At 34.8% G+C, this 25,230-nt stretch overlaps 1 protein-coding gene across 1 annotated transcript in view; it reads right to left on the bottom strand.

Annotated features, from left to right (window-relative positions):
- Positions 1–24,923, bottom strand: part of LOC129220752 (uncharacterized) — a 55,110-nt gene extending 30,187 nt beyond the window's left edge. The window contains exon 1 of the mRNA XM_054855180.1: positions 24,717–24,923. Within this exon, the coding sequence (XP_054711155.1) occupies positions 24,717–24,923 (207 nt within the window). The remainder of the gene's footprint in view (positions 1–24,716) is intronic.
- Positions 24,924–25,230: the final 307 nt, after the last annotated feature.

The raw sequence follows: 25,230 nt of genomic DNA, 5'->3' as shown, positions 1-25,230 counted from the left end.
TTCAAACATCCTCGCAAAATCAAAATCCCTTGTTCAGTTTCGTACCGATGAGAGCCCAGGTGCCTCCATCTGGTGGGAAACTGGGCGTCAAAATTATCTGTGCCCTATACACCCACGCTTCAATAATGGCCCATTCAAGTCTGGATGCCATATCAGGGGGTCACACACTAGGTCTGCAAAAGCCTAAAGAATCTAATAAAGGCAGTCCCATTAAAAAGAAAAAAGATTACAGATCTGTCCTGCATTTTTGGATTTAACAAGTACGAAAAGAGAGCGCACGAATTCCATCACGCATTGTGAACAAAAACATAATTTTTCCCCGTTGGATTACGAAGTAAGCACCACTTATGCAAGGAAATCGAATGCTGTGCATAACTTTATAGAAATATAAAGTCATTTCGCCAATAACATCTTACTATTCATAATAAATCCGATAATATGTGCAAACATTGCTTACATACTACTCTTCGGACATCCACTGAAAATTTGAGTAATGTTTTAACTTTTATAGTTCAGTCAATGAGTGCTCAAAACAGGGGTGCAGCGTGCATGGAATATGCGATAATTTTTGACTTCAGAATATTGTTAGTGGTAGTAAGTAAACATACTAAAAGTCGCCGACCCTGGGGGGTGAGCTAAAAGTGAGAGGGACGGGGGAAGAAAATTTTGGGTTTTTCGAGAAAATGTCGGAAACGGTGGAAAAAATGCGTTTAAAATAAAAATTCAAGCTGACTAAAGTTACTATGAAACTGTTTCTACACATATTTGTCAAAATTCCAATAATTTTCTGGGTATATGTTATGAAAAATCGATGATTTTCGGAAAAATTCTCTTTTTTTGTCAAACATTTGTTTCTAGTGCCTTCCAGGATCAGTATTCATGAAAATTGTCTACGACAAAGTTGTAGAGCTTTAAATTTCCTTTCAGTTGATATGCTATTTTGTTATATTTTATAGAATCAATCAGAAGTTACAGAATTTCAAACACGCACTTTCATGGCAAAAAATGGAACACTTGCCATTTACAAACTTCAAACCGACTCGAAAGGATCGCGCACTTCCTCTTTCTTCAATGATTTCGACAATCCTGATGGACAATAAAGAAGTATTTGTGGCTTACTGCAACACAAATGATGTTTAAGGTGTGTGTGTGCGGTGGGGGGGGGGGGGGGGGGGGGTCGTGAAATTGTGACTTGGTGACAAGGGGGAACGAAAGAGTAAGAAGTGTGACATCAAGCATTTTTTTAATACGAATATGTTTATGAAAAGTGATAGTGACACTTTTTAGCCTACTTTCCCAGTAAAAGTCAGAGAAAGACGAAAAAAGCATGAAAGAAGGCTTAATGAATCTTAAAAATATTACAAAAAACAAAAAAAAAAAAAGTCAAAAATAAAAATAACAATAAATAAATATCGAAAAATGAAAAATTGGAAAGTAAGGTATTCGCAACTCCAACAAACTATAGGGGGCGCTGCAGCCACTGTCTAATGGCCGATGAAAAAACTAAAACAAACGCACGCTGTAACATATAAATTGCTTCTAAACTTAGGAAATGATAGATATTTTTGTTCGCATATATGCTTTTTTGTTCTTTATTCATTTGAAAAGATTTTTCAAAGTCTTTTGGTTATTCTGACCCATGTAGAAAGAGATTAGAAATCAAAAAGTATTACCAAAGTAAAAAATTATGCAGAACACACAGTAAGTTGTTCTGAAGCAGCCATTTTCACGATGTTGAATTCGGAATTCATAAATTTTTGGTTCGCTTCGAACGGCATTTTCATTTTGTACCGTTTTTTCTATACATTAGTACATATTAAGTTCAGTTTCGTGACATTTCCGGCATTTGTTGACATTTTTGTCACATAGTGCACATACGTGACAGACTGTCAAGAGTAACGTTTAACACTAGATAATTTATTTCTATGACTATATGATTGGATATCAAAAGAAATCATCATGCATTTAATTCATTCGTTATGGAAATGATTTAACTGATATGCGAAATCTTGTCAAGATACATTATTCTTTCACACAATTTTAAAACCATAACCCTATAAACAGATTTTTGGCGAACTTTTATTTTTTATTGTTCAAATTCTTAACGTTCTTTCTGGATTTTTCAATCTGTTCTGCGATAAATATTTTCAAGAAAATTTATTTGCATACTGTCTATTTCAGTAGGATACTGTAGTAACAAAGGTTATTTAAATCATTTATGTGGAATTAGGTTAAGGAAAAGTGTCCAGTCAATGTTGTTAAGTTCGTTTTTTTTTTTCATCGAATTGAAAAACTGATATTTATTCAAATTCACACAGAACAAGATAAATAAAATGTGTACTCACAGTTTATATCAGATATTTTTGATGTTACGCTGTTGCGGATGACGATTCCAAATGATGAATTACGCAAATAAAAAAAATACACATAACAAACTATTTGTTTTGCCCAAAATGAATACATGGAACGCAATGTTTTAGTTTTGTCGGCAGTTTTGTAAATCTCCGCAAGGTAACGTATTCGAGCGCTGGAGTTGCGAATTAAGATGGGGAAAATGGATGGGGATTTTTATTTATTTATTTATTTTTTGAGCAATCACGATTGCTTATTGTTCTCACTTGACCGTTTTTGGCGTCCGTGCCTTTTTCAGCTTGGACCAGGCCTGCAGCACCACCGTCCACCGGCGGCGGCGCGGCTGGTCCTGAGCACTGTCCCCCGAAATCCACTTTCGCTGGGCGGTGGCGTCCATGTCCCACACACACGAACGCCTACACACACACACGAACGCCTACACAGACACACACGGTCGAACGCCTACACAGACACACACGGTCGAACGCCTACACACACACACAAGAACACCTACACGCACACGCACGTACACAACACTCACTCACACACATGCATACATACACTTACGCACCCACGCACCCACACACATGCGCCTACACAAACACACACGCTCGTGATTGCGAAAAACATAATTTGAATTCAACATGCCAAAAATTCAAATTAATGTTTTTTTTTTTTTTTGACAGTGAAAATTAATTCTTTAAGTTTAAGTTGACATTTTATTGTTTTTATTTATTTTGGTAAGTGCATTAATTCAATTAAAAAATTATTTTTGGAAACAGGGGAAAAAGAAACGATTTTTTTTTTTTTTTTGATTTGATGTATTTATTTTAATGGAATGAACTTATTAATTTTAATTATTATTTTTTCATTTTGAAAGCTGTTAAAGAATTTTTTTTAATGGGAAAAATTGTATTAGCTACTTTGTTTAAAATGTGCTGCTATTTTATTTGTTCGTTTATTTATTTATTTATTTTTTTACGCATCTAATTATTTAGATGAGTGAAGAATATTTTATTCCTAGAAATCAGCTTAAAATATTAAAAAAATATGTTTGAAACAATTTGTGATTTTAGCCATTTTTGAGAATATTGATCGAACAGGTACTAGAAAGTAGTATGGGTATACGGAAAGTAGGCTCGTTTAGTTCTAGACGGTACTTCTTGTTCTTTTCAATTTCTTGGACCGTTGGGCTTTTTAAGGACGTGGGCCCTACCGCACTGCGGGGTCTGCGGATGCGCTTGCTTATCAGACAAAAATTACAGGCTATTAAAGAAAATCAGAGAGGAAAGAAATTTCCTTGTACACAAACAACCCAAATGAGTTACTACATAGTTATGCAACAATAGCAGATAAAAGATTTCACATCCTTATGGTGGTTCCTTTATAATTAACCTTAACTGTTATTACCTCGAACATTGAAATATTACTTTCGACGTGCAGATGCTCTCTCTTTGATTTCTGAGTAAATTCCTAATAATTTACAATGAAGAGGCAGCACTTTTCTGAGGTTGCCTAGGAAATTCATTATTTTCTATGATCCTGGGCTGTGTTATATATGTAATAGCGAATGATCGAATTACGCTCCTGACGTCAGTAACAATGAGACTCGCGCCATGGCATGAGAATTTCATAATATTTTTCGGTAATGTTTGACATGCAGGGAAATGCTTTATTTTGACAAGGCTGAACTGGATCCGGTAACTTAACTGTTTTATTGGTAAGACTCATTTTAGGGGAATGAAGAAGCATAGACTAATAATAAGAGTAGACCGAGCTTTCTCATTCTTGCTGATGAAGAAAATTGGTTCATAGATGTATCATGTGACTAGTAGAAGGGCTTGGCGAAGACTTTGGCAGCATGGTTGCTAGATGGCAGCATTATCTATAGTTTGGCACTCGACATGTATTTTAAGACAATGTGTTTTCATTAAAAAAAAAACTTCCAGGTGCAGAGATTGAACTGTTTTTCTTTTAGTTATGCATTATTTTGACATTAGTAATAGTTTTTGATCAGTTTTCATTAACTTTTATTTCATTTGGAGCTGTCAGCGTTGGCGTGAACGAAATGGCGTAAACGTTTTGCGTTAACGCAAAAATGTACTAATCGGTATCTTAAATTGAAACTGTAGCTGATTCTTCTTGGTCGCTTGCATCTTTTATTGCTTAGAGAGTTATTGAAATTGACTAAAGAAAATGCACAATACTATCTAAACGAAAAACTCACTATATTAACTAAATATTTACAACTTAGAATAACAAATTTACAAATCGGACTCCATAAAAAATCATTCTTCCGTGTTCCATCAATTCTATTTATTTTATTTCGCGCTGGCGTTGATCGTCTGCTACGATTAACGCCCGCTGTTGCTAAGATATCCACCAGTCACATGGTTTGGTTTATGAGCAGCAAAAGGGTTGCCATAGCTCGGTCTACTCTTATTATTAGTCTATGTGAAGAAGTCAAAAAGTGGTCAACAGTGAACGCTATCTGCTGCAGTTTAGAGTTGATCCACTAAAGTTGGGGTTAAAATTTCAACCATCAAAATATCATCAAACATGCAATGGCTTCGTTCAATGTAGAAGCAATTTTCACCCGTCATACCTTAACGGCGATTTTCTAGTACTACTATATTTTGATTTTTGAGATGATTACTCATGCGCGGAAAAATGTCTTTACTGAATACACATAATTTGATTCAATAAAAAGTTAATTTATTATTCGACAGTTTTCTTCTAAGAAAAAGCATAATTGAGTTAATCAATAAACATCAGTAAATAAAATAATTTAACATCAATAAATGAAAGATTTGAATTCTAAATTGTTTCATATGCATTTCGTTATTTAATAAATTATGTTTCGATTCACTATGTCTGCTAACTTATTTTTATCTACCTTTCCGAATTTTTATGTTTCATTTTTTCTTCAACAAAAAGCGTGACTTTTGGTGTAAATTTCAGTTTCTGAAATTTTTAAGAGGTCACCAGTCAACTACACTCCTTAGATTTTCTCAGAATACCAGATAAAAATAAACCTTTTAAAAATAATGTATACCGAATTCTAAGTTTGTTTTCCTGTCTAGTAAACAGCTTTTAAGCATTGGTTACCTTTCTTGAAACAAGTCACATTTTTTTTAAATGCTTAATTCCTTTTTTTTTAAGTTTCAAACTAGTAATAAATACCTTAAGTTGGTTGATTTTTTTGTGACTAAAAAAAGTAAACCTTCCTTCCCGCCCTTTTAAAGAATTAGGCGGGACAATTGCTGCCCCCGCACCTTTGAAAAATAAACGTATTTACATACCTGCAGACGTAGTTTTTGTTATTTCTGATGTAGTATACATTGATAACAAACTCTTAGTCCCCCCCCCCTTCTCTAGAAACATTTGAATTGGTAGGCCAATCCGGATAAGAGGAATCCATGGCTGTAGTAATGATGAGCCATATTTAAGTTTACAATAAAATTCTTAACTAAGGAAAATGTTTCATCTGTACACACTATGGAATGTTCACCGCTCCTGAAAATGTATCATTTTTCAAATATGTACCTATTTCTTTTTCAAGTTAATTTGCTGAGTTGTAATCCTATTTAAATTTTGAGATAAAAGTAGAAAACTGAAGTAAAATTTTTCCAAGAAAGGAACTCGAGTAATTTACTTTTCGAGAATAGTTAACTATCCGTTGCAACTAGTCTTAGAAAAAAAAATAAAGAACTTTCGTTTGAAACAAGAATAACTTCTGCTGGTTAATAGTTGATCCCATCATTTTTGTTCGACTGTTGCCATTTACTAAGTGTAATAAAACATTCATTGTTACGCTGGCAGCTAAAATAATTTTTCCATCAAACATGAACTAAAATTCCCTTCACAATTAAGTGATCAAAAAATACAAATAGAACAAAATAAAAATCTCTTCTATATTTTACTTGCGGTACCTGCACGATAGGCGGATTTAGGGGGGTGCCAGGGGGTGCGCCGCACCCCCAAAGTTTTTGGTTGGGTTTTGAAAAAAAAAAATAGTTTAGTACATTTCACTCACAGAAACGCAGTTGGGAGAAAACATTCATAGCTGCTATACTAGTAAATTTACTTGAATCCAGTGTATCACTACACGTCGCTAGTGCAAGAAAAACATAACTGTGCTCATATCAAGAATTAAAGTAATTTTGTCCATTTGCGAAAAAAAAACACCTAATAAATAATTTCATGCAAATAAAGAAACTTCTCAAACAATTTATTGTTCAGTGCTGTGGTATTGTATAGAATAATTGCATGTTTTGTAATTGGGTATTTATTCGTACATCAATACCAATTCTTCTATTTTGAATAAACAATGGCTAATAAAGTCCAAAAAAAAACATGGCTATTGCAAGAAACTTTATCAATAAAATCTACACCGAAATCAACCGAAAACCAACATTTTTAAGGTAAATTTAAAAAAAATTTTTTGAAGGAGGACTTCCGTACATTTTGCTGCAGTGGTGCATCCAAGGGGGAGGGGGACAAAACTGGTGACCCTCCCCACAAAATGCTGAGTATTTCTTTAAAAAAAAATTCTTTATTACTGAAGAGAAGAAAAGATCTTATTTCGGGAAAACGCAGTTATTTTACGAATAAAAAAAGAATGTTCGGGAAAAATCTTAATTTCTTTCTAAAAGAAATATTGACATTTAAATTTTTCAACTGCTTCAGACTAGTGGTTGCGAATTGTAGGCCTCCTCCCCCCTCCTGCACAATCCTCTTTCTTTCATATCTCCCCCCTCCCTTTTTTTCATTTTTTCTAATTCGTTTCCATCTTTTCTATTAGTCCTCAAAATTTTTCTTCTCCAAAGCTCTTTCTCCAGCCAAAGTTATTACAGACTACCTCAAATTTCGCTTCTTGGGCTTCACTTTCACAAAATTTCCAAGGAAGATCTTCTAATCACCTAAATACATCGAAAATCGTTTAAAATTGCGTTTTTGGAGCTTCAGTTTTGAAAAACTGCAGTGTCCTTAACGTTACCAAATATGGTCTTAGACTCATGTGTTTAAGACTTTAATTTTAGAAAATATTCGAACAAGGGCCTCCGACCCCCTTTCTCTAATATCATCAAAGAGTTAATATTTGGTTTTGAAAACGAAATGATTTTGAAATTCCGAAATATTTAACTGGGAGAATCCTTTTTTTTTCAATACCATGGAGTATTGCAGAAGAACTTCATTTTAAGGACATCAATTTCGAAATTTTCAGGGGAGACCTCCAGAACACCCCGTCCGGTAACAGCATCACAAATTATCCTCCGTAGTATTTTTGAAACTTCAATTATGATAAGTTAAAGAGATAGCGTGGGGGAGGGGAGGGGGTACGTATTTCTATCTGCTTTTCAAAAAATCGATTGGAGATAGTCTAAGAGTCTCATTCCTAACCCAAACTTTAAATATGGACTATAATCACATTTATAAGACTAAAATTTCTAAAAATAGCATTGAAACCACACGTACCTTTTTGCCCCTAAAATATCACCAAGAACTGTTAAACTGCGTTTTCAAAACAACTATTTCAAATTTTTTCTGGGGCTTGAATCCCATTCCAAACAGGTAGCTGGATTCACCCATTGCTTCTAATACCGACTTTCGTTTAAGACTTTTTTTGCAGTTTGAAATGTTAAGAATTGCTCATCCCCTAATCTTAATAAATATGGTTTACATCGCGTTTTTTAGACTTAAAAGTGTGTCCCGCCCTAAAATTATTTTCTGATTTCGCCACTGCCTTGTTATTCCGGGAATACCCCCCTCCCCAGATCCCTGTTATTGTTGCACCCCCAAATATTTCGGTAAAAATCCGCCTATGACCTGCACGTTCTTGCCCGTAGTAGAAAATTAAAAGGTCATTTGGTTCGCCTTTATATTTACGAATAATGGATGATGAATTTCTCGCCAATTTGCTACGTTAATTTGCTCGCCCATGTTATGGTAATTTACTCGTCCATATTTTGATAATTTGCTCGTCCACGTTACGATAATTTGCTCGGTAAAATATTCTTAAAATTGGAGTAGAAAAAGAGCAAAATCGAATTTTTGAAAAATCTCTTCAAGGTGTATATCCCCGTGCTACAAACTAAGAGGTGTATATCCCGTGCTACAAACTAATTTTACGCCAAATTTCATGAAAATCGGTCGAACGGTCTAGACGCTATGCGTGTCACAAACATCCAGACATTCAGCTTTATTATTAGTAACTAGCGGAACCCGCACGACTTTGCCCGTAGTAAAGCATTAATAGGTCATTTGGTTCGCCTGTATATTTACAAATAATGGATGATGAATTTCTCGCCAATTTGCTATGTTAATTTGCTCGCCCATGGAATGGTAATTTGCTCGTCCACGTTATTATAATTTGCTCAGTAAAATATTCTTAAAATTGGAATAGAGAAAGAACAAAATCGAATTTTCCAAAAATCGCTCCGAGGTGCACAGTGCACATTCCTATGCTACAGACTAATTTTGTGCCAAATTTCATGAATAGAGGTTCGAACGGTCTAGGCGCTATGCGCGTCACAGACATCCCGACAGATAGCCGGACAGAGATCCAAACATTCAGCTTTAAAAAAGATTGCACTGACACACTCTGTGTGTGCACGAATTGATTTAAGAATCTAAATTAATTCCTCAAAAGGATGAATAAATAAATAAAACTAGAACAACCAAATGTTTGGAAAATATAGATAAAATGTTTAAACAAAAGAAAATGGAGAAACACAAATTAAAATTCGATTGAATTGAACAGAAAAAATAAAAACCTTTTATCATGAAAACATAGTTTTTGTTCATGTCATTATTTCCAACAATAAATACCACTAACTTGAATGCCAGTCTTCAAGTCAAAAACAACAAAATAAGTTCTCTTACCTAACTTCCTTCAATCTTTCATTCGAACAAAAATATTCAATGGAAGTTTTGCAAATGGAAGTTGTGCACTGTGTGATGTCAGATGGTACTGCTGAGATGCATTTTCAACAATCGAAAACAACATCGGTTATATATGTCTGAGCACGAAGTAAAATTTTTGGCGTCAGCTAAAAAGGTGATTATTCCGCTTCCACGCTTATTTAATTGACATTAATATAAGGAAGTGGATGATTTAGCACTACGCAGAAAACGCAAAAAGTTAGATTATCTTTGACGAAAGGTTACAGAAGTTGATGCTCCCATTCGCTTAAAAAAAAAAAAAAAAAAAAAAAAAAAAAAAAAAAAAAAACTTAAATTAAAAATATTCAGGCATTTATTTGAATTTTTGACGTTTTGAATTCAAATTAAGTTTTTCGCAATCACGAATTGCGATAGGACACTACTCGCTGGGTTTCTTGTTTCTACAAATGGAATGGAATGGGCAAAGAAATTCCTCCGTCATATCATGATTGGTGATTTTCTAGAATAGGTAATAACAGACATATTCATAAAAAACGAAATGTTGGATTAGGATAAAGATTTTATGACCAATACCCCACTAGTACACTAATCGGAAAGACTATTTACAACGTATAGCATTATGTATTTTTATTTCTTATAAATCTAAAATGATGGGAATTAGTAGTCTGGAAACTTCGTATTTACATGAAGTTTTGCTGTATAAGTTCATCTACAGGTAGTTATCAAAATAATGGAAACACCTGCGAATAAATGTGACTTTTTTGAATGTGCTCCGTACGTAATAAAGAATAAAACTAGATTTCTGTTTTTTTTTTTAATATATATATATATATATAAGCAATGTACATATTCTGGTAGTATATGGTGGATTAACTGAAGTTCTGGACGCCTTAGATTTTTTTTTCAAGCGCATGAAATATCGGACCTCTCAAATTTTAAAAGAGGCCCAAATTGTTGGAGCGTGTCTAGCTGAAACAAGTGTAACTGAAACATTTCAACTTTTTGGTGCTTCTAGAGGTACAATATCTAAAGTCAGCGCGGTAAGACAAGCTCGGCAAAGCAAAACAGTCGACGGAAAGAGAAGCTTAGTAAAAGAAACCGACGGTATTGAAGAGGATTATAATGTCTAAAAAGCGAACAATATCAACAAAAATGACCAAAGAACTCAATTACCATCTGTATTCACCAGTGTGAATGATTAGAGTCGGAAGGCACCCTTATCAACAGAACATTTATGGCAGAGTAGCGATTCCCAACACACTTGTCACAGAGTGTTCCCCATTATTTTGATAACTACCTGTATATAGATTTTTTTCCCCTGAAAAAAAAAAACGTAATTTTCACAAAAATCCATTTTTTTAATGTAGTATGCCTGAAAAAAAACACGCAGGTGATTTGTAAGTATGACAGCGAAAGTTTCGCTCTCGAAATGTGTATGAAAAACAACCATTGTCATGGTAATCTGAAAAATTAGAGCAACATCAACTTTGGTTAGGTGAGGATAATAAGCAATTCGTGGTTGCTCGAACCCCCCCCCCCCCCCCCCCCAATCTTTACTAAGCAGTAAATTAACAAATAATTTCCAATAATTATTATCTTTTACCATGACAACGGTTGTTTTTAACATTTATTTCGAAAGCGAAACTTTCGCTGTCATAGTTACTAATCATCTGCAGTTTGTTTTTATTCATATTTTTTTAAGCACACTTTGCCTTATAAAATGGATTTTTGCGTAAAATTACGCAAATTAAAATAATTTTTTTTCAGGGGGGGGGGGAAGCTACAAAGATGAACTTGTACAACAAAACTTCGCGTAAATACAAAATTTCCAGATTACTAATTCCCATCATTTAAGATTGATAAGAAATAAAATACGTAACGTTATACGTTGTAAATACGATTATTAAGATTATTGTTTACGATAAGTGTATTCTTGGGTATTGGCCATAAAATCTTTATCTTTATCTCAAGTATAGATTTGTTAAAGCTGTCTTTTATAAAATGTAAACTATGCCAAAAATCTGGTATGAAAGTATCCATCCCAGAATAGATAGCAAGAAAGATTTAAATCAGGATTTAGCCAAGAAGTAGACAGTTATGCTGTCTTTAATTACACCAAGAATGCCAGGGGCAACTTGTCTTGATTTCGGTAGTGCATTAGAAAACACTGCCCTTACATTTGTATATGTTTGATGAATCAATTGAAGGACAAGCCTCAACTATTGCAAAAACATCAACAGGTTCTCTTGTCAAAATTGATTTAAATTCACAGAACTTAGAGCTAGACAAGCCACCAGCATTCTTAACGGTAGCTGTTCAGTGCCGATCTTCGATTTCCCCAAGCCGAGGCAAATCTTGAAATTGCTACCCTTGTCCATCTTCCATCAAGTTTTTACATTGAGTTTCAATGAAAACACACACACACACACAGAAATAAGGAGAACGCAAGGGCCTAGGTCCGGTAGCTTAACCGAGACTTAAAAGAATGCTACGGACGCGAGTAACTGACACATTTCCCTGCTTTTCTAGACTGTATAATGTGTTTCCTTACAACAGCGGTATAAGTGCAGTAGAATCTCCTTTAAGTGGGTGTCGATAAAAGGAATGTTCTGTAATAACAAATTCTATATGTGCTCAAAGAAATTTAAGTTGCTATATTTTGGATATATTTAGCTGTATTTTTTGAAGTCAATTTATGTTTATGATCAAAAATTTCAAAGAAACGGATGTTTAAATACGTTTTCATGCCATTTTTGCAAACTGCAACAAGTAAGAAAAAATCAAGTAACTCTAAAAACAGGGGTGTGCCCATCCAACCTAGAGCCCTTTTCGTTTCCACCAAAATTTTTATAGAAGTTTTTAGTGATAACAAAATCAAGCAAACTTTTACATATGTTCTACACTGTGCGCACTGCATATATAGGTGAAACAGGTCTCTAAAGTCAACTCACCATTTTTTAATATTTTTTGTGCACAATTTTTCTTTTCTTTCCGACTTTTTAAAGCTCGAAAGAAAACCTGGCAAAGTTAGAAATATAAAGCTTTTACATTGGTCAAAAAGTTTTATGACGCACAAAACGTATTTATGACTGGCAAAATTCTAACGTTAGAAAGATTCGAAAATGAGTTTAAGTCATCTCTATCAATTAATACTTACGCCCATATATTTTGAGAGAAATTTCGCAACTCTCATATATATAATAGCCAATGATCGAGTAACGCTCCTGATGTAACCAACAATGAAACTCACGCCACGGCACGATCATTTGATAATATTTTTTGGTAATGTTTGACATGCAGGGAAATGCTTTATTTCGACACGGCTGAACTGGATCCGGAAACTTAACTTTTTTTACTGGTTAAGACTAATTCTAAGAGAATGAAGAAACGTAAAAATGGTCAACAATGACCGCTATCTACTGGAGTTAAGGGTTTATCCACTGGAGCTAGGGTTAAAATTTCAACTATCAAAATATTACCAAACAGGCAATGACTTCGTTCAAGTGACTGATGCCTTTCCTTCAAAATTACAAAACAAGAAGTTCCGTCTAGAACTAGACGAGCCTACTTTTCCGTATACCCATACTACTTTCTAGTACCTGATCAATATTCTCAAAAATAGCTAAAATCGCAAATTTTTTCAAACATATTTTTTTTAATATTTTAAGCTGATTTCTAGGAATAAAATATTCCTTACTTTTCTTCAAAAAAACGAACAAATAAAATAGCAGCACCTTTTAAACAAAGCAGCTAATACACTTCTTTCCATTAAAAAATTTTTTTAACAGCTTTTAAAACGAAAAAATAATAATAAGTTCAATAAAATAAATACATCATATAAAAAAAATCGTTTCTTTTTCCCCTGTTGCCGAAAATAATTTTTTAAACGAATTAATGCACTTACCAAAATAAAAAAAAACAATAAAATGTCAACTTAAAGAAATAATTTTCATTGTCAAAAAAAAAAAAAAAAATCGTCTGCGCATATTTTTCGAGTTTATTCACTGAAAACCAAATACCTAAATTAAAACTTTAGCGTGAAAATAAAAACAAATCATATCAACAATAATTATTTCACAGTTAAAACCACAGCAGCGGAGTCGGAGTCGGAGTCAATCTCATTTTGGGATAAAAGAGTCGGAGTCGAATATCCAAGAATCGGAGTCAGTCATTTGTCCTCCGTGTATAAATGTTTGCCAAAGCTACGAAGTCAGAGTCGAAGTCGGGGAGTCGGAGTCCGATTAATTGTCGGGAACAGGAGTCAGAGTCGGTGTCAGGTCCCCCTAAATTCTCGGAGTCGGAGTCGGGAGTAGGTCGTCAAGAGCTATTTCCAACAAAGTTTGTTTGAAGTAAATCCGCCTTCAAGTACGGAATCTACATTGACTTTCAGTTTCCCCGTAGGCGCTAATGTTAAGGGATTTGAACTGTTCAAAATTGAACGGAAAATTGTTCAAATCAAAAAGATATCTTATATACAAGTTTTTTATCAAAAGCTTTTTCCTACAAAGTTTGTTTGAAGCAAATTCGCCTCACAGTTCGGAATTGCTTTGAATTTCCCCGTAGGCGCTAATGTTAAGTTTTTTTGAACTGTTCAAAATTGAACAAAAAATAGTTCAAATCAAAAAGTGAAATATGGGAATGAGGTGTCCTCGCCGAGATCTTTCGAACAAAAAAAAGTTTGTTCGAATCGGACTATTCATTCAAAAGTTATTAGGGGGGGACAGACAGACAGACCGACAGACAGACCGACAGACAGACAGACCGACAGACAGACAGACCGACAGACAGACAGACAGACCGACAGACATTTTTCCCCATCTCAATACCCTACTTTCCAATTTTTAATTTTTCAATATTTATTTAATTATTTTATTTATTTTTGACTTTTTTTTGTTTTTTCACGATATTTTTAAGATGCATTAAGCCTTCTTTCATGCTTTTTTCTTCTTTTTCTGACTTTTACTGGGAAAGTAGGCTAATAAAAAGGGGAAATTCCCCATACCCCCTTCCAATGACATCAACAAAGATCCTCTGAAACAATTAATTCCTTAATAAATCCTGAAATAATTATCCTTAATTTTTTCAAAAAATTTTTTGAGGAGAATAACGAACTTTATCTCCCCCCTCAAAGATGGTCCACTATTACATATTTAGGATTTCCAATTTCGAAAAATTTCCGTGGAAGAGTTATAACTCCACCCAATCTTCTAACTTCATGAAATGTAGCCTACCATTTCGATTTTAGGAGTTTATTTTGGAACATTTCCCGGGGAAAGCCTCTGAATATCGCCTCTCTTAGAAGCTGGCTGAAATTGCGTTTTCAATATTTTAATATTGAAAAATTTCGGGGAAATGTTCAGAGTCTCATTCTTTTCCCGTAGGTGCTTAGGTCTTCAAAGACGGCCTTCACTACAATTGCGTTTTTAGGACTGTAGTTTCAAAAACTTTTCGGGAGAGAATCCCCGAACCCATCCTCCCCTAACATCATTCAAGTTCGTCTCGCATTGCGTTTCTGGAAATTCAGTTAAGAAAAATTACCTGGAAAAAGTCTGAATCACATTCGTTCCCCTAACGTGATCCTCCTAGAGATGGTCTAGAAGGAAATGTGTTTTTAGCACTTAAGTTTCGAAAAATATCCGAAAACTTCCCTATACCTAACATTACGACAGATAGTCTGAAATTGTTTTTCGAACTTTTTTTTTTTGAAAATTCTGAGGGAAAGTTCAAATCCCCTTTCCATAACCTTATCACAGATGAAAAACAATTTCTTCAATTTTGAAAATCTTCCGGGAGGGGGGGGAGCCCACGATCACTTTTTTTTTCTAATATCACCAAACGGGGTACTAAATTGCATTTTTTACACCTCAATTTCGAAAAATTTGGGATAGATTCCTTGAATCTAAGTTTTTCCTCTTACGATACCAAAATTAATTTCGATATTAATTTCGAAAAAATTATCAGGACAAGCCTCTGAATTTCCCCTTCCCCGAATATATCGTCTAAAACTGCGTTTTTAGAGTTATAATTTCCTGAAAGAGAGTGCAGGTATATCTGTTTCTGCACGAATATTATTTATCGTCTAAGCTCATATTGCAACTTCTCCCTTCATGTACTATTGCAAATTTTTCTTCTGTATGAATTTGGTTTAATCCTTCAACAATTGAATTTCAGTACAGTTACTCCAATTTTTACTGCACTTTTTTGTGCTTCCATCTTTTGTTATCGCCTATTCAGGATGTAGTTGAAAAGATGAAAAACGTTGTGATACTCAAAAATTAGATTTCATTCTCCAAGAATGAAAAAAAAAAGACTAAGTACCGCTATAGACAGGTGCATCTGAAATTTGATTATCGCTATAGGCGACTTGAAAATACATTAGGTACATGAAAATTTTGCCAGGACCAAACAAAATGCCGTTCTAGACAGCTTAATTGTTATAGACAGTATTGTTGTACAGGTTTTACTGTATTCAATTTTAATATAATCTTTTCAAAATCTAGAATCTTTGTAACCTATTTAATAAAATATTCCTATCATGTTTATCTTTGCAGTTTTATACATTGAGGGCAATTTTTTTAACACAGATCTAAACTTAATTTTTCCTAACCTGAACATGAATTTGTATTAAAAATATGCACTAATAAAAACATTATTCACATTCACATTTTTTTACTCTATTTAAATGTTGGTACAGTGAAAAATGTTGATTTATATGATAAGGGATAATTCCGTACCTGAAAAAAAGAGGTCAACATAAGACAGGTGGTCAACTTACAAAGGTGGTCAACTTCACAGGTTTTACTGTAACAATATTTTGAAACTGCAGGAATGAAAACCCTGTAATATTAAGATAATTAACATATTTTCATTTTCATGGCAGCAAATGATTCTTTGTTTTTAAAAAAATAACTTTGCTTGACGTTTTAACCCTTAATTAAAACACTAAAAAAACACGCTTTAGTAGCAAAATGAACTAAAAAGTTAAAAATAATCTTTGGACGACAAGTATATAAAGTAATCGACCTTAACACTTAATTTTACTGTAATAGAAAAAAAGCGTGGGGGGCTGCCTATTTACATTTTTGCATGGATAACAAGGGGAAGAAATTTAAGACAACTGATAAGAAGCCACCCACGCTTTTTTCTATTACAGTAAAATTAAGTGTTTGGTCAATTACTTTATATACTTGTCACTCAAAGATTATTTTTTAACCTTTTAGTTCATTTTGCTACAAAAGCATGTTTTTTTTTTGTTTTTTAAACTATTTTTTTTCAAATAAGATTTAGATACTAAATATTGCTAACACTTGTAACTCTTAAATGAAATCTCTGTGCGTGTGTTCGATTTTCATAATGGAATGTATCTTAGTATTATATTAATAATATTGCATTATTTGCATCAAACATTTTGAATGCTTTCTGGTAAATTCATGTGGAAACATAATTACACTCCGCAGCTCTGATTTGTACGTTGTAAGTAATTCTAATAAGCCACTGGCTATTTGTCCAAGGAAAGCTGGACCCACAAACATACAAGTTAAGCTAATAAAAGCATGTTAGTTAGAATAAACTAATACTTTATCATTAATAAATTAATTTGATTATAGAATATTGCATTGTCATCGGGTCTGAGGTTGCATCCCAAATTTTAAAAGAATCCGATCACAAAAAGTGGGCAAAAATTGATTTGCAAGATTATAAATTTAATTTCGGTGTAGACGGGATTAGAACGCACGCCCAATGATTCCTGGAGGTGGACGTCAGCGATGACCACGGCCTTAGACCGCTCGGCTATGAACGCTCATAAAGTGGTGGAATGTACTAACTGTAATAAGCCACTAGTTCTTAGTCCAAAGGAGAGTTACTCACAAACATACATAGGCGTCGGAGCCGGGGGAGCTTGAGCTCCCCCTGGAATATTTCAGACCGGCTCAGCTCCCCCGGAAAAATTCTCGCACAGCAGCTTTCTGTCATACATTGTTCACCTCAAACCTGATTTCAAAAATGTGATCTGCCTTTTCTAAGAATTTCCACCCAATAAGCAACCAAATCAGGGACAGACGGAGTGGTCAGTGCACTTGAGTCCACCTTCACCCTTTTTCTCACTGTTTACACACCTCTTGATTCCCGGAAGAAGATTAAAATAATTTTAGACAAGCTATCCTACCGGCTGCGGAAAAGTGGGCTTTGCCCCGCGGCCTGCAAAAATCAGTACCAGTACCGTACCGATAGGGGTTTGCTCCCCACCTTGAGATCGTGTTTCGAGAGCGGCATCGCAGTTTAGTTCATTCTTATTAGTTTTGCCTCGCATACCGTTTTTTTTTGTCGCGTGATCACAAAAAGAATAGTGAGTCAGTTTTGCATTTAAATATGAATAATATGGAATGTGATACAGACATAACTATAAAAAAGGTTACTAAGGTAGGCAACTTGTTCAAATCAAGTGATTTCAACTTTCCAGAAACTTATCTCATTTTAAGATATCTGACTTCTTAGGCACAATATAAGGAATTTCCAGCGGAGTCCTTTGAAACTGGTTGATTAATATAAATTTGCAAAATTTTACGTGAAAGTTAAACTAAAAGACCAATTGGTATTGTTCTTTATTCATTGCAATTACCTACATTAAAAAATAAATAAATAAATAAAAAGAAATCGGAGAGGGGGGATCCCCATTTACAAACAAATTTATTTATTTATTTTTTACTCCGTCGTTTATTTCTCTGGTTTGATCATTTTTCACTTCTTCATAAAAAGTCAAGCCCCGAACAAAGAAAATTCTTTAAAGATTTCCCAAAAGTCTAATTATGTAGTTACAAAACAATGAACAGTCCTAAACTAATTCTCGAGGGATCATGAACGTACATATATTTCGGGTTTAAATTCTATGTTTCGATCAAAAGGTACCATTAGATCGCAAAAATGTCATTGTTCGATGATCTATCGAAACCGAAAGTAATGTTGCCAGATAGAGAACACGTAGCGCCCGAAATAGATATTATTCAAATAAATTTTTTATTTATTTTTTGATGGGAAATATTATCAAAAGAAACAACATAAATCAGCGGCGTACTCAGAAATTAATTTTGGGGGTGCAAATCATTGCTGTGATAAAAAACGCATTTTTTAAAACTATCCCACGGTAAAAAAATAAAAAAAAAAGAAAGAAAATGTGCCCGTTACTTCATTTTATTTGAACCGTCAGGGATAGATTTTTTCATGAAGTTATAAAACTGCAAAGATAAATATCATTCGAAGAATACTAAAGGTACTTACCCTACAGGAACAAAAATTCACATAAATCAAAATCGGTGAAATCTTTATTATTATAATATTCTTAAAATCTTTCAATGATTATAAAAACAGTTACTATGCAAAAATCTGTTTTGAAAGGTGCGAGTTTATTGAAATGAAAAATTTTGAACATAATACTTTACGAAGTTAGAGTTATTCATATTTTTTGCTTTCCTAATTTAAGATCTTTTTGCCACTTACAGATATATTTTCATGCCGAAATTGTAACTTTTCATTTATTATTTTTCATTTATTAAAAAATCTCCTACAATATTTTAGTTTCTCTCAAAGACTTTTACTAAAATTTATCTGAACAATAAAATACATAACGAACACTTCATTTTAACACATTTCTAACGTTCTGTTTCTCCAATATAATGTTTCATCCTTTTCCCTTTTTCTAGTTCTCAGAAAATAAGAGAGTCTTCTAAATGCTACTCTGCCGAAGTCCTTCCTTTCCTTCAAAATTATTACAGAGCGCCTCAAATTTTGTTTTCAGGACTGGGTTTCCTGAAAATTTCCGAAAGAGAGTCCCTGAATACCTCATTCTCCAATAACATGGGAAATTAAATAATATTCCGTTTTTGGAAATTCAATTTCAAAAAATTACTCGGCCCTTAACAAGGGCTTGATTACCTCACAGGCCAATTAGACCTGGGCCTAATTGGCCAGGCCTAAGGGGCCCCAAATTACTGAAAAAATTATGCATAGCATTACAACTATACGAAAAAATTCCATGTATTTTTAAAAGTAATAATAAAAAAATAATGACTTTTTATTTAGAAAAGAACTTCCTTAAAGGAGAATTTTTATTAATTCTGCCAGTATCGAATTTACCATGCCACAATTTCGAATGCCCCGAAGGGGATTCGTGAATGCACATGATAAATAATTTACATAGTTCTTTGGCCCACGAAAATGCATTCCGACAGGGCTAATCGAGTCTTCAGGGAGCCCTGAAATTATTGCAGGCCTAGGGCCTCACATTTTGTTATTGGGGACCTGCCCCTAACGCTGACAAATATCATCCGCAGTTGCGTTTTTTAGAGATTATAATTTCGAAAAAAATAAGGAGAAGGAACCTCTGAACCTTTTCTGATAACACCATTAAAGAACGCTCTCTAGGACCAATTTTTGAAAAATTACCAGAGTAGAGCCCTAGAACAGCCTTTTCCCCTGACATCATTGAAGATTGTCTACAATTGCGATTTTGGATCCTCAAATTCGAAATATTGGGAGGGAGATGTAAATCGATTTGAAAATTCGATCGAGGAAAATCCCTCGAGTCATATTAGTTTCATTAGCGTTAACAAATATAGTATATAATCCGTTTTTAAGACATTAATTTTGAAAAATTTTCCGGGAAGTTTATTCGTACCATTTCTCCCCTTAATATTCCAAAAATCGCTTAAAAACTCGTTTTTAGACACCAAGAATTTTGAAAATTTCCCCGGGGAGGGTCCCCCGGAACCCCCCTTTTTTATACGTGCTCATATTCGAGTACTGACCGATCCCCGTTCAAAACCGGAGTTTTATCACCTCATTATTTCCATATACAATGTATTTATTAAATATGATTGAAAACTTTGCTGGGAAAGAGAGAGAGAGAGAGAGATGGAGAGAGAAGCTAATTTCTTATGGGGAAAAAATTAAGTGCCCCCCCCCCCCAAATTATTTTCTGGTTATGGCATAATGTGTCTCAGCTCCCCCTACTTCCACTAAGTTCCTACGCCTCTGCAAATGTAGAAGCAATTTTCACCCGTCATATCTTGATTTTCTAGTTTAAAAATATTTGGCTTAAAGTCTTAACTAAATTTCAAATGGAACTTAGCAATTAAAAAAAAATGATTATACCCTCAAGATCGATATTGCTATTTTTATGAGGGCAAAATTTTTCATGTGTATGGCAATGGTTCTTTTTGACGATTGAAACCCGGCACTCAATCGAGTTGCAAGTGGCCGAATACTCGGCCATAGGGTTCTTCAATACGGTACTAATCCAAATCAACAAGTAAAGTAACAAGTAACGAAAATTAAAAATTTAAAAAAATCCCCGACTGAGTCGCAAATGTAGAATTAAGAGGAAAATATGAAAATCCTTTTAAAAATCTTAATACTATCAAAAATCAGGTACAAGTATTTTATTTGTTGACATATATAAACTGGCTACATAAAAACATTTTAAATCACTGCGTTTTCTATCCTCGTCGGCCAACAATGAATTTGGTTACTAATCGAGTGAATAAAAGCATAGCCGCATTTAAAATCGGCTTAAGAAACGTTATAATTCGAATTCTATATAACATGAAAGTTCCAATCATATTCTATCAGATGTAGAAAAAAACTACTCTTTATTTTTTAAATATGTTCTCACTGCAAAAATCACGAGAAACCTTTTAGGGGTTTTTAATTAATATCTTCGTTAATTAATGTCATCCGAAGACGAAATCTAGCTAAGAACACTCTCGATCAACTCTCCTATCCCTCTTTTTCAAAATCGGTTCATCCGTTTAGGCGCTAGAGTGCCACAGACAAATAAACAGATACGTCAAACTTATAACCTCCCTCCTTTGTGTGTCGGGGGTTAAAAACAGACACTTGTCTATCAAAACTCAATACCACCATCACCTCAGAAACCAGTTTTAATCTTTCTGCAAAGAGAAAGCACCCGTAGTATAATGTATTAAAATGTCAAGTGACAACAATTCCTAATTTTCATATACAGGGTGTTTCTGAACTCTTGGGCAAATCTTTAAGGGGGTGATAGTACATATCAGGACAAATAATATAATGGCAAAAATAAGGGTCCCAAATGTCTCCCGAAAGAGATAGGTGCCATTAAAGGTTAGGGTCCAAAATTTCAAATGATCATAAAAAACGGAAACATTGGTCGATTCGTTTGCGGTTTTCACTAAATTTTTTTTTTTCATCTCAGTATTTTCTTGAAAATAAATTTTGAAGATGTAGTTTAAAAAATGCCGATAGAGGGCGCTTTAGACTTTGGAGTAACGAACAACAATTTTTTACCGCTTTTTTTGAATCTCATTAAATGTCTTCTAATGCTTGGACTTAAACTTAAATTTTCAGCCAAAAATCAGAATCATCGGGTGTGATAATGTCGCGCAAACTGAACTGTGCTCAGAAGTTGAAATACACTCTGTGACCAAAAAAAAAAAAAAAATAATAATAAAATAAAATAAAATAAAATAATAATTTAAAAAAAAAACAAGGAAGCGAGTGATCTTCACGAAACTTAAAATGGATGTGGCCTATGACAAGATAATAGTCCAAGAGCCCAGGGCCGCCAGACCTAAGTTATTTTCTAAGCAACAAAATGTGTAGGACAGAATCGAGTTAGCATGTACTTTCAACATACGCGTGTTTATTAACTTGGTCCGCGGGCCAATTTGCAGGTACTGGGTACTGAATGTACGCAAAAACAGTGCTAAACTAAGTTATTTTCTAAGTCTCAATTTTTAGATTATGATACCCAGGGAACTATTCAAAGCATTTTGTAAGCTGCCAGACCAATCGCATGGGCCAAACATCCCGCCAGACACTGTTAAAACAACCTACCAAACTACCAGATACCTCCCGTGGGCACTAATGGCTGCCAGTGGCGCAACCTTACCTATTTTCCAAGTCTTAATTTTTATATTATGATACTCAGGGAACTGTTCCAAAGCATTTTGTAAGCTGCCAGACTAATCGTATGGGCCAAGCATCCTGCCAGACACAGTTAAAACAACCTACCAAACTACCAGACACGTTCCGGGAGCACTAATGGCTGCCAGTGGCGCAACCTTACTTATTTTCTAAGTCTCAATTTTTATATAATGATACTCAGGGAACTATTCCAAAACATTTTGTAAGCAGCCAGACCAATCATATGAGCCAAACACCCCGCCAGACACAGTTAAAACGTCGCTCTGAGTACGAGCGCGACGCTATTATTCTTGTGCTTAAGCACTTGAAAATACCGTCTGCTTTCAAAAAGCAATATTGTTAAAGCAGAAAACCTAGTAAAAAAAACCCATAAAATAGGATTTCAGTGAAACCCCGATTTTACGTCCCCCGAATCTACGTTTTCTCCACATTTCACGTTTTTTCATCAGGTCCCCCCAGTTATTCCTGCTAACTTAGACCCAGGGTCAAATTTCAGGTACGGGATACTGAATGTACGCAAAAACAGCGATAACTTTACTTATTTTTTCCACGCGATCGTACTCACAGCGACGTTTTAACTGTGTCTGGCAGGATGTTTTGCTCATACGATTGGTCTGGCTGCTTACAAAATGTTTTAGAATAGTTCCATGAGTATTGTGCGGCTTTTGCATTTTGAGCTCTGACGCTGACAATGTTTACCTCTGTTTCGGAAAATAGCGAGGGGTAATTGGCGCTAAGTTGAGTGGGGAAACTTTCTTAGAGTGTAGTTTTTCAAAAATATTCCAATTAAAATCCGAGCCAATAACACGTCTATTTTTCACTAAACTCCCCTAAAACCGGTAAATATAGTCAAGGTCATGGCTCAACTAGCCAGAGCTGCACAATATCATAATATAAAAATTGAGAATTAAAAAATAAGTAAAGTTGCGCCACTGGCAGCCATTAGTGCCCACGGGACGTATCTGGTAGTTAGGTAGGTTGTTTTAACTGTGGCTGGCGGTATGTTTGGCCCATGCGATTGGTCTGGCAGCTTACAAAATGCTTTGGAATAGTTCCACGCGTATTATTATATAAAAATTGAGACTTAGAAAATAACTTAGTTTAGCACTGTTTTTTCGTACATTCAGTACCCAGTACCTGCAAATTGGCCCGCGGACCAAGTTAATAAACACGGGTATGTTGAAAGTACATGCTAACTCGATTCTGTCTTACACATTTTGAACAACTTAGGTCTGGCGGCCCTGGGCTCTCCGTCTATAACCTGATAGGGTCGTAATCCTCTGATTGATCAGGATCTGCGCAGGCTTCACACATTGCTGCCAGGTTAAATTTGCCCCAACTATAGATTGTAAATCCAGGTTGCAGTAAATAATTATTGTTGGAGCAAAGCTAAGCTGGCAGCATCAACATTGTGAATATTGCAGAAATCCTAATCACATCTTTATGTGCAATGCCAAGTTGGCCTTGCTCCAGCTATAGGAAACTACTTTTGAGAGAAAGAATTAAAATATCAAACGTTCGACACTATCACCGAAATTCGGAAATGACGCTAAGTTAGAATGTTGTACCAGTGGCGTAACTAGCATGGGTGATAAAATTATTCCCGGGGCGGAAATTTGTGGCGACAGCCCCCCCCCCCCCCCCGGCCCTACTTACAAACGAAAAAAAAAGAATGCTTTAGTGTTCTATGTTAACATGAAATTCCTACAATGTTTAGAAACAACTACATATTTGGAACGAAATTTTAAGTTAGCTAATGCACTCAAGATTTTAAAAAAATAAATAAAATAAAACTATGAACACATTTTATGTGTAACTTGCCCTAGATGCCTATATGCAGGGCCGTCGCGAGGTGAAAAAAGTAAGGCGGGTGTATGAAATTGATCGCTCCTGAATTATTTCAAACACAGGGAAAGATAAGAAGTTTTTTTTGAGGAAGTCACTACTGTGTCTAAGTATTGGCAATATGTTTCTAGTGCTGAGTATAATAATCACTGTCTGGGTGTTCCCTTCCCCAGGAAAGTTTTCAAATCTGTAATCTTAAAAATGCATTTTAAATTAGCTTTGGGAATATTTGGTGTGGAAGAGGTTCGTCGTGGTGATGCAACTGTTTGTGATTTAGTAAATATAATTTAAAATATTGTGGGAAATTTTCTGAATTGAAGCATTTATTTTTCTTTTTTTAACTTGCGATTCCGCTTTGGGTGTCACCCCCAGACGAGCGACACACGGGGCGACCACCTCCTCCGCCCCCAGTAGTGACGCTAATGGTTTTGTTGTATATTTTTCTTATAAACAATAGGCATGCGCACAAACAATGCATAAAAGACTATACAGAGCTTTATTCTGCTCATGACAATCTTGAGCTTACGGAAATGCGCTCTTTGATTTATACGATTGCAAATATTTCTGTGTTACATCACATGTAACACAATGACGAAATATGATGTCCAATGACACTTCCTATACAATAGTGGAATATTTGGAAATTGCCTTACCTCTACCGTTGGAGTCTCCGATGTTTCTTTTGCCGATCGCGAACTTTTATCATCAGCAGTTGAATCTTTAGAATTGTTCGGTAACGTTTCATACTCAATATAACCTGAAGTGTAGGTTGTAGCATTTGGCACTTGACTGACAGGCAAAGCTTCAGTATACGTTGCATACTGTGCCTTACTTGCAAAAGCATCCCATAGTTGTTGCATTTTTGGAATTAAGGCTTATTGACCATCACGGACCACCGAACACGGACACAAGCAACTAGTTCCACTACAGTCCTTGGTTGTAGATCGATCATCTTAGCTTAGCTTCAGAAGCAATTCCTTCCCTCGGTCAACCTCGATGTTATGAGTTTTCGTTCGAAGTTCACCGTATTCTAATATTGCATCACTGAAAGAATTGCAATAGCCAATGACTAGATGGCGATTTCACCCAAAGAGTCAATATCGTACTAAAAAAAAAATTACAGAAACGAACAATCACTTTCATCATTTCCTTTCCCGTAGCTCGCGT

The sequence above is a fragment of the Uloborus diversus genome, chromosome 4 (genome assembly GCF_026930045.1).
Source record: "Uloborus diversus isolate 005 chromosome 4, Udiv.v.3.1, whole genome shotgun sequence".
Lineage (NCBI taxonomy): Eukaryota > Metazoa > Arthropoda > Arachnida > Araneae > Uloboridae > Uloborus > Uloborus diversus.
Note: the sequence above shows the minus strand (reverse complement) of the source record. Positions and strands in the feature narration are given on the sequence as shown.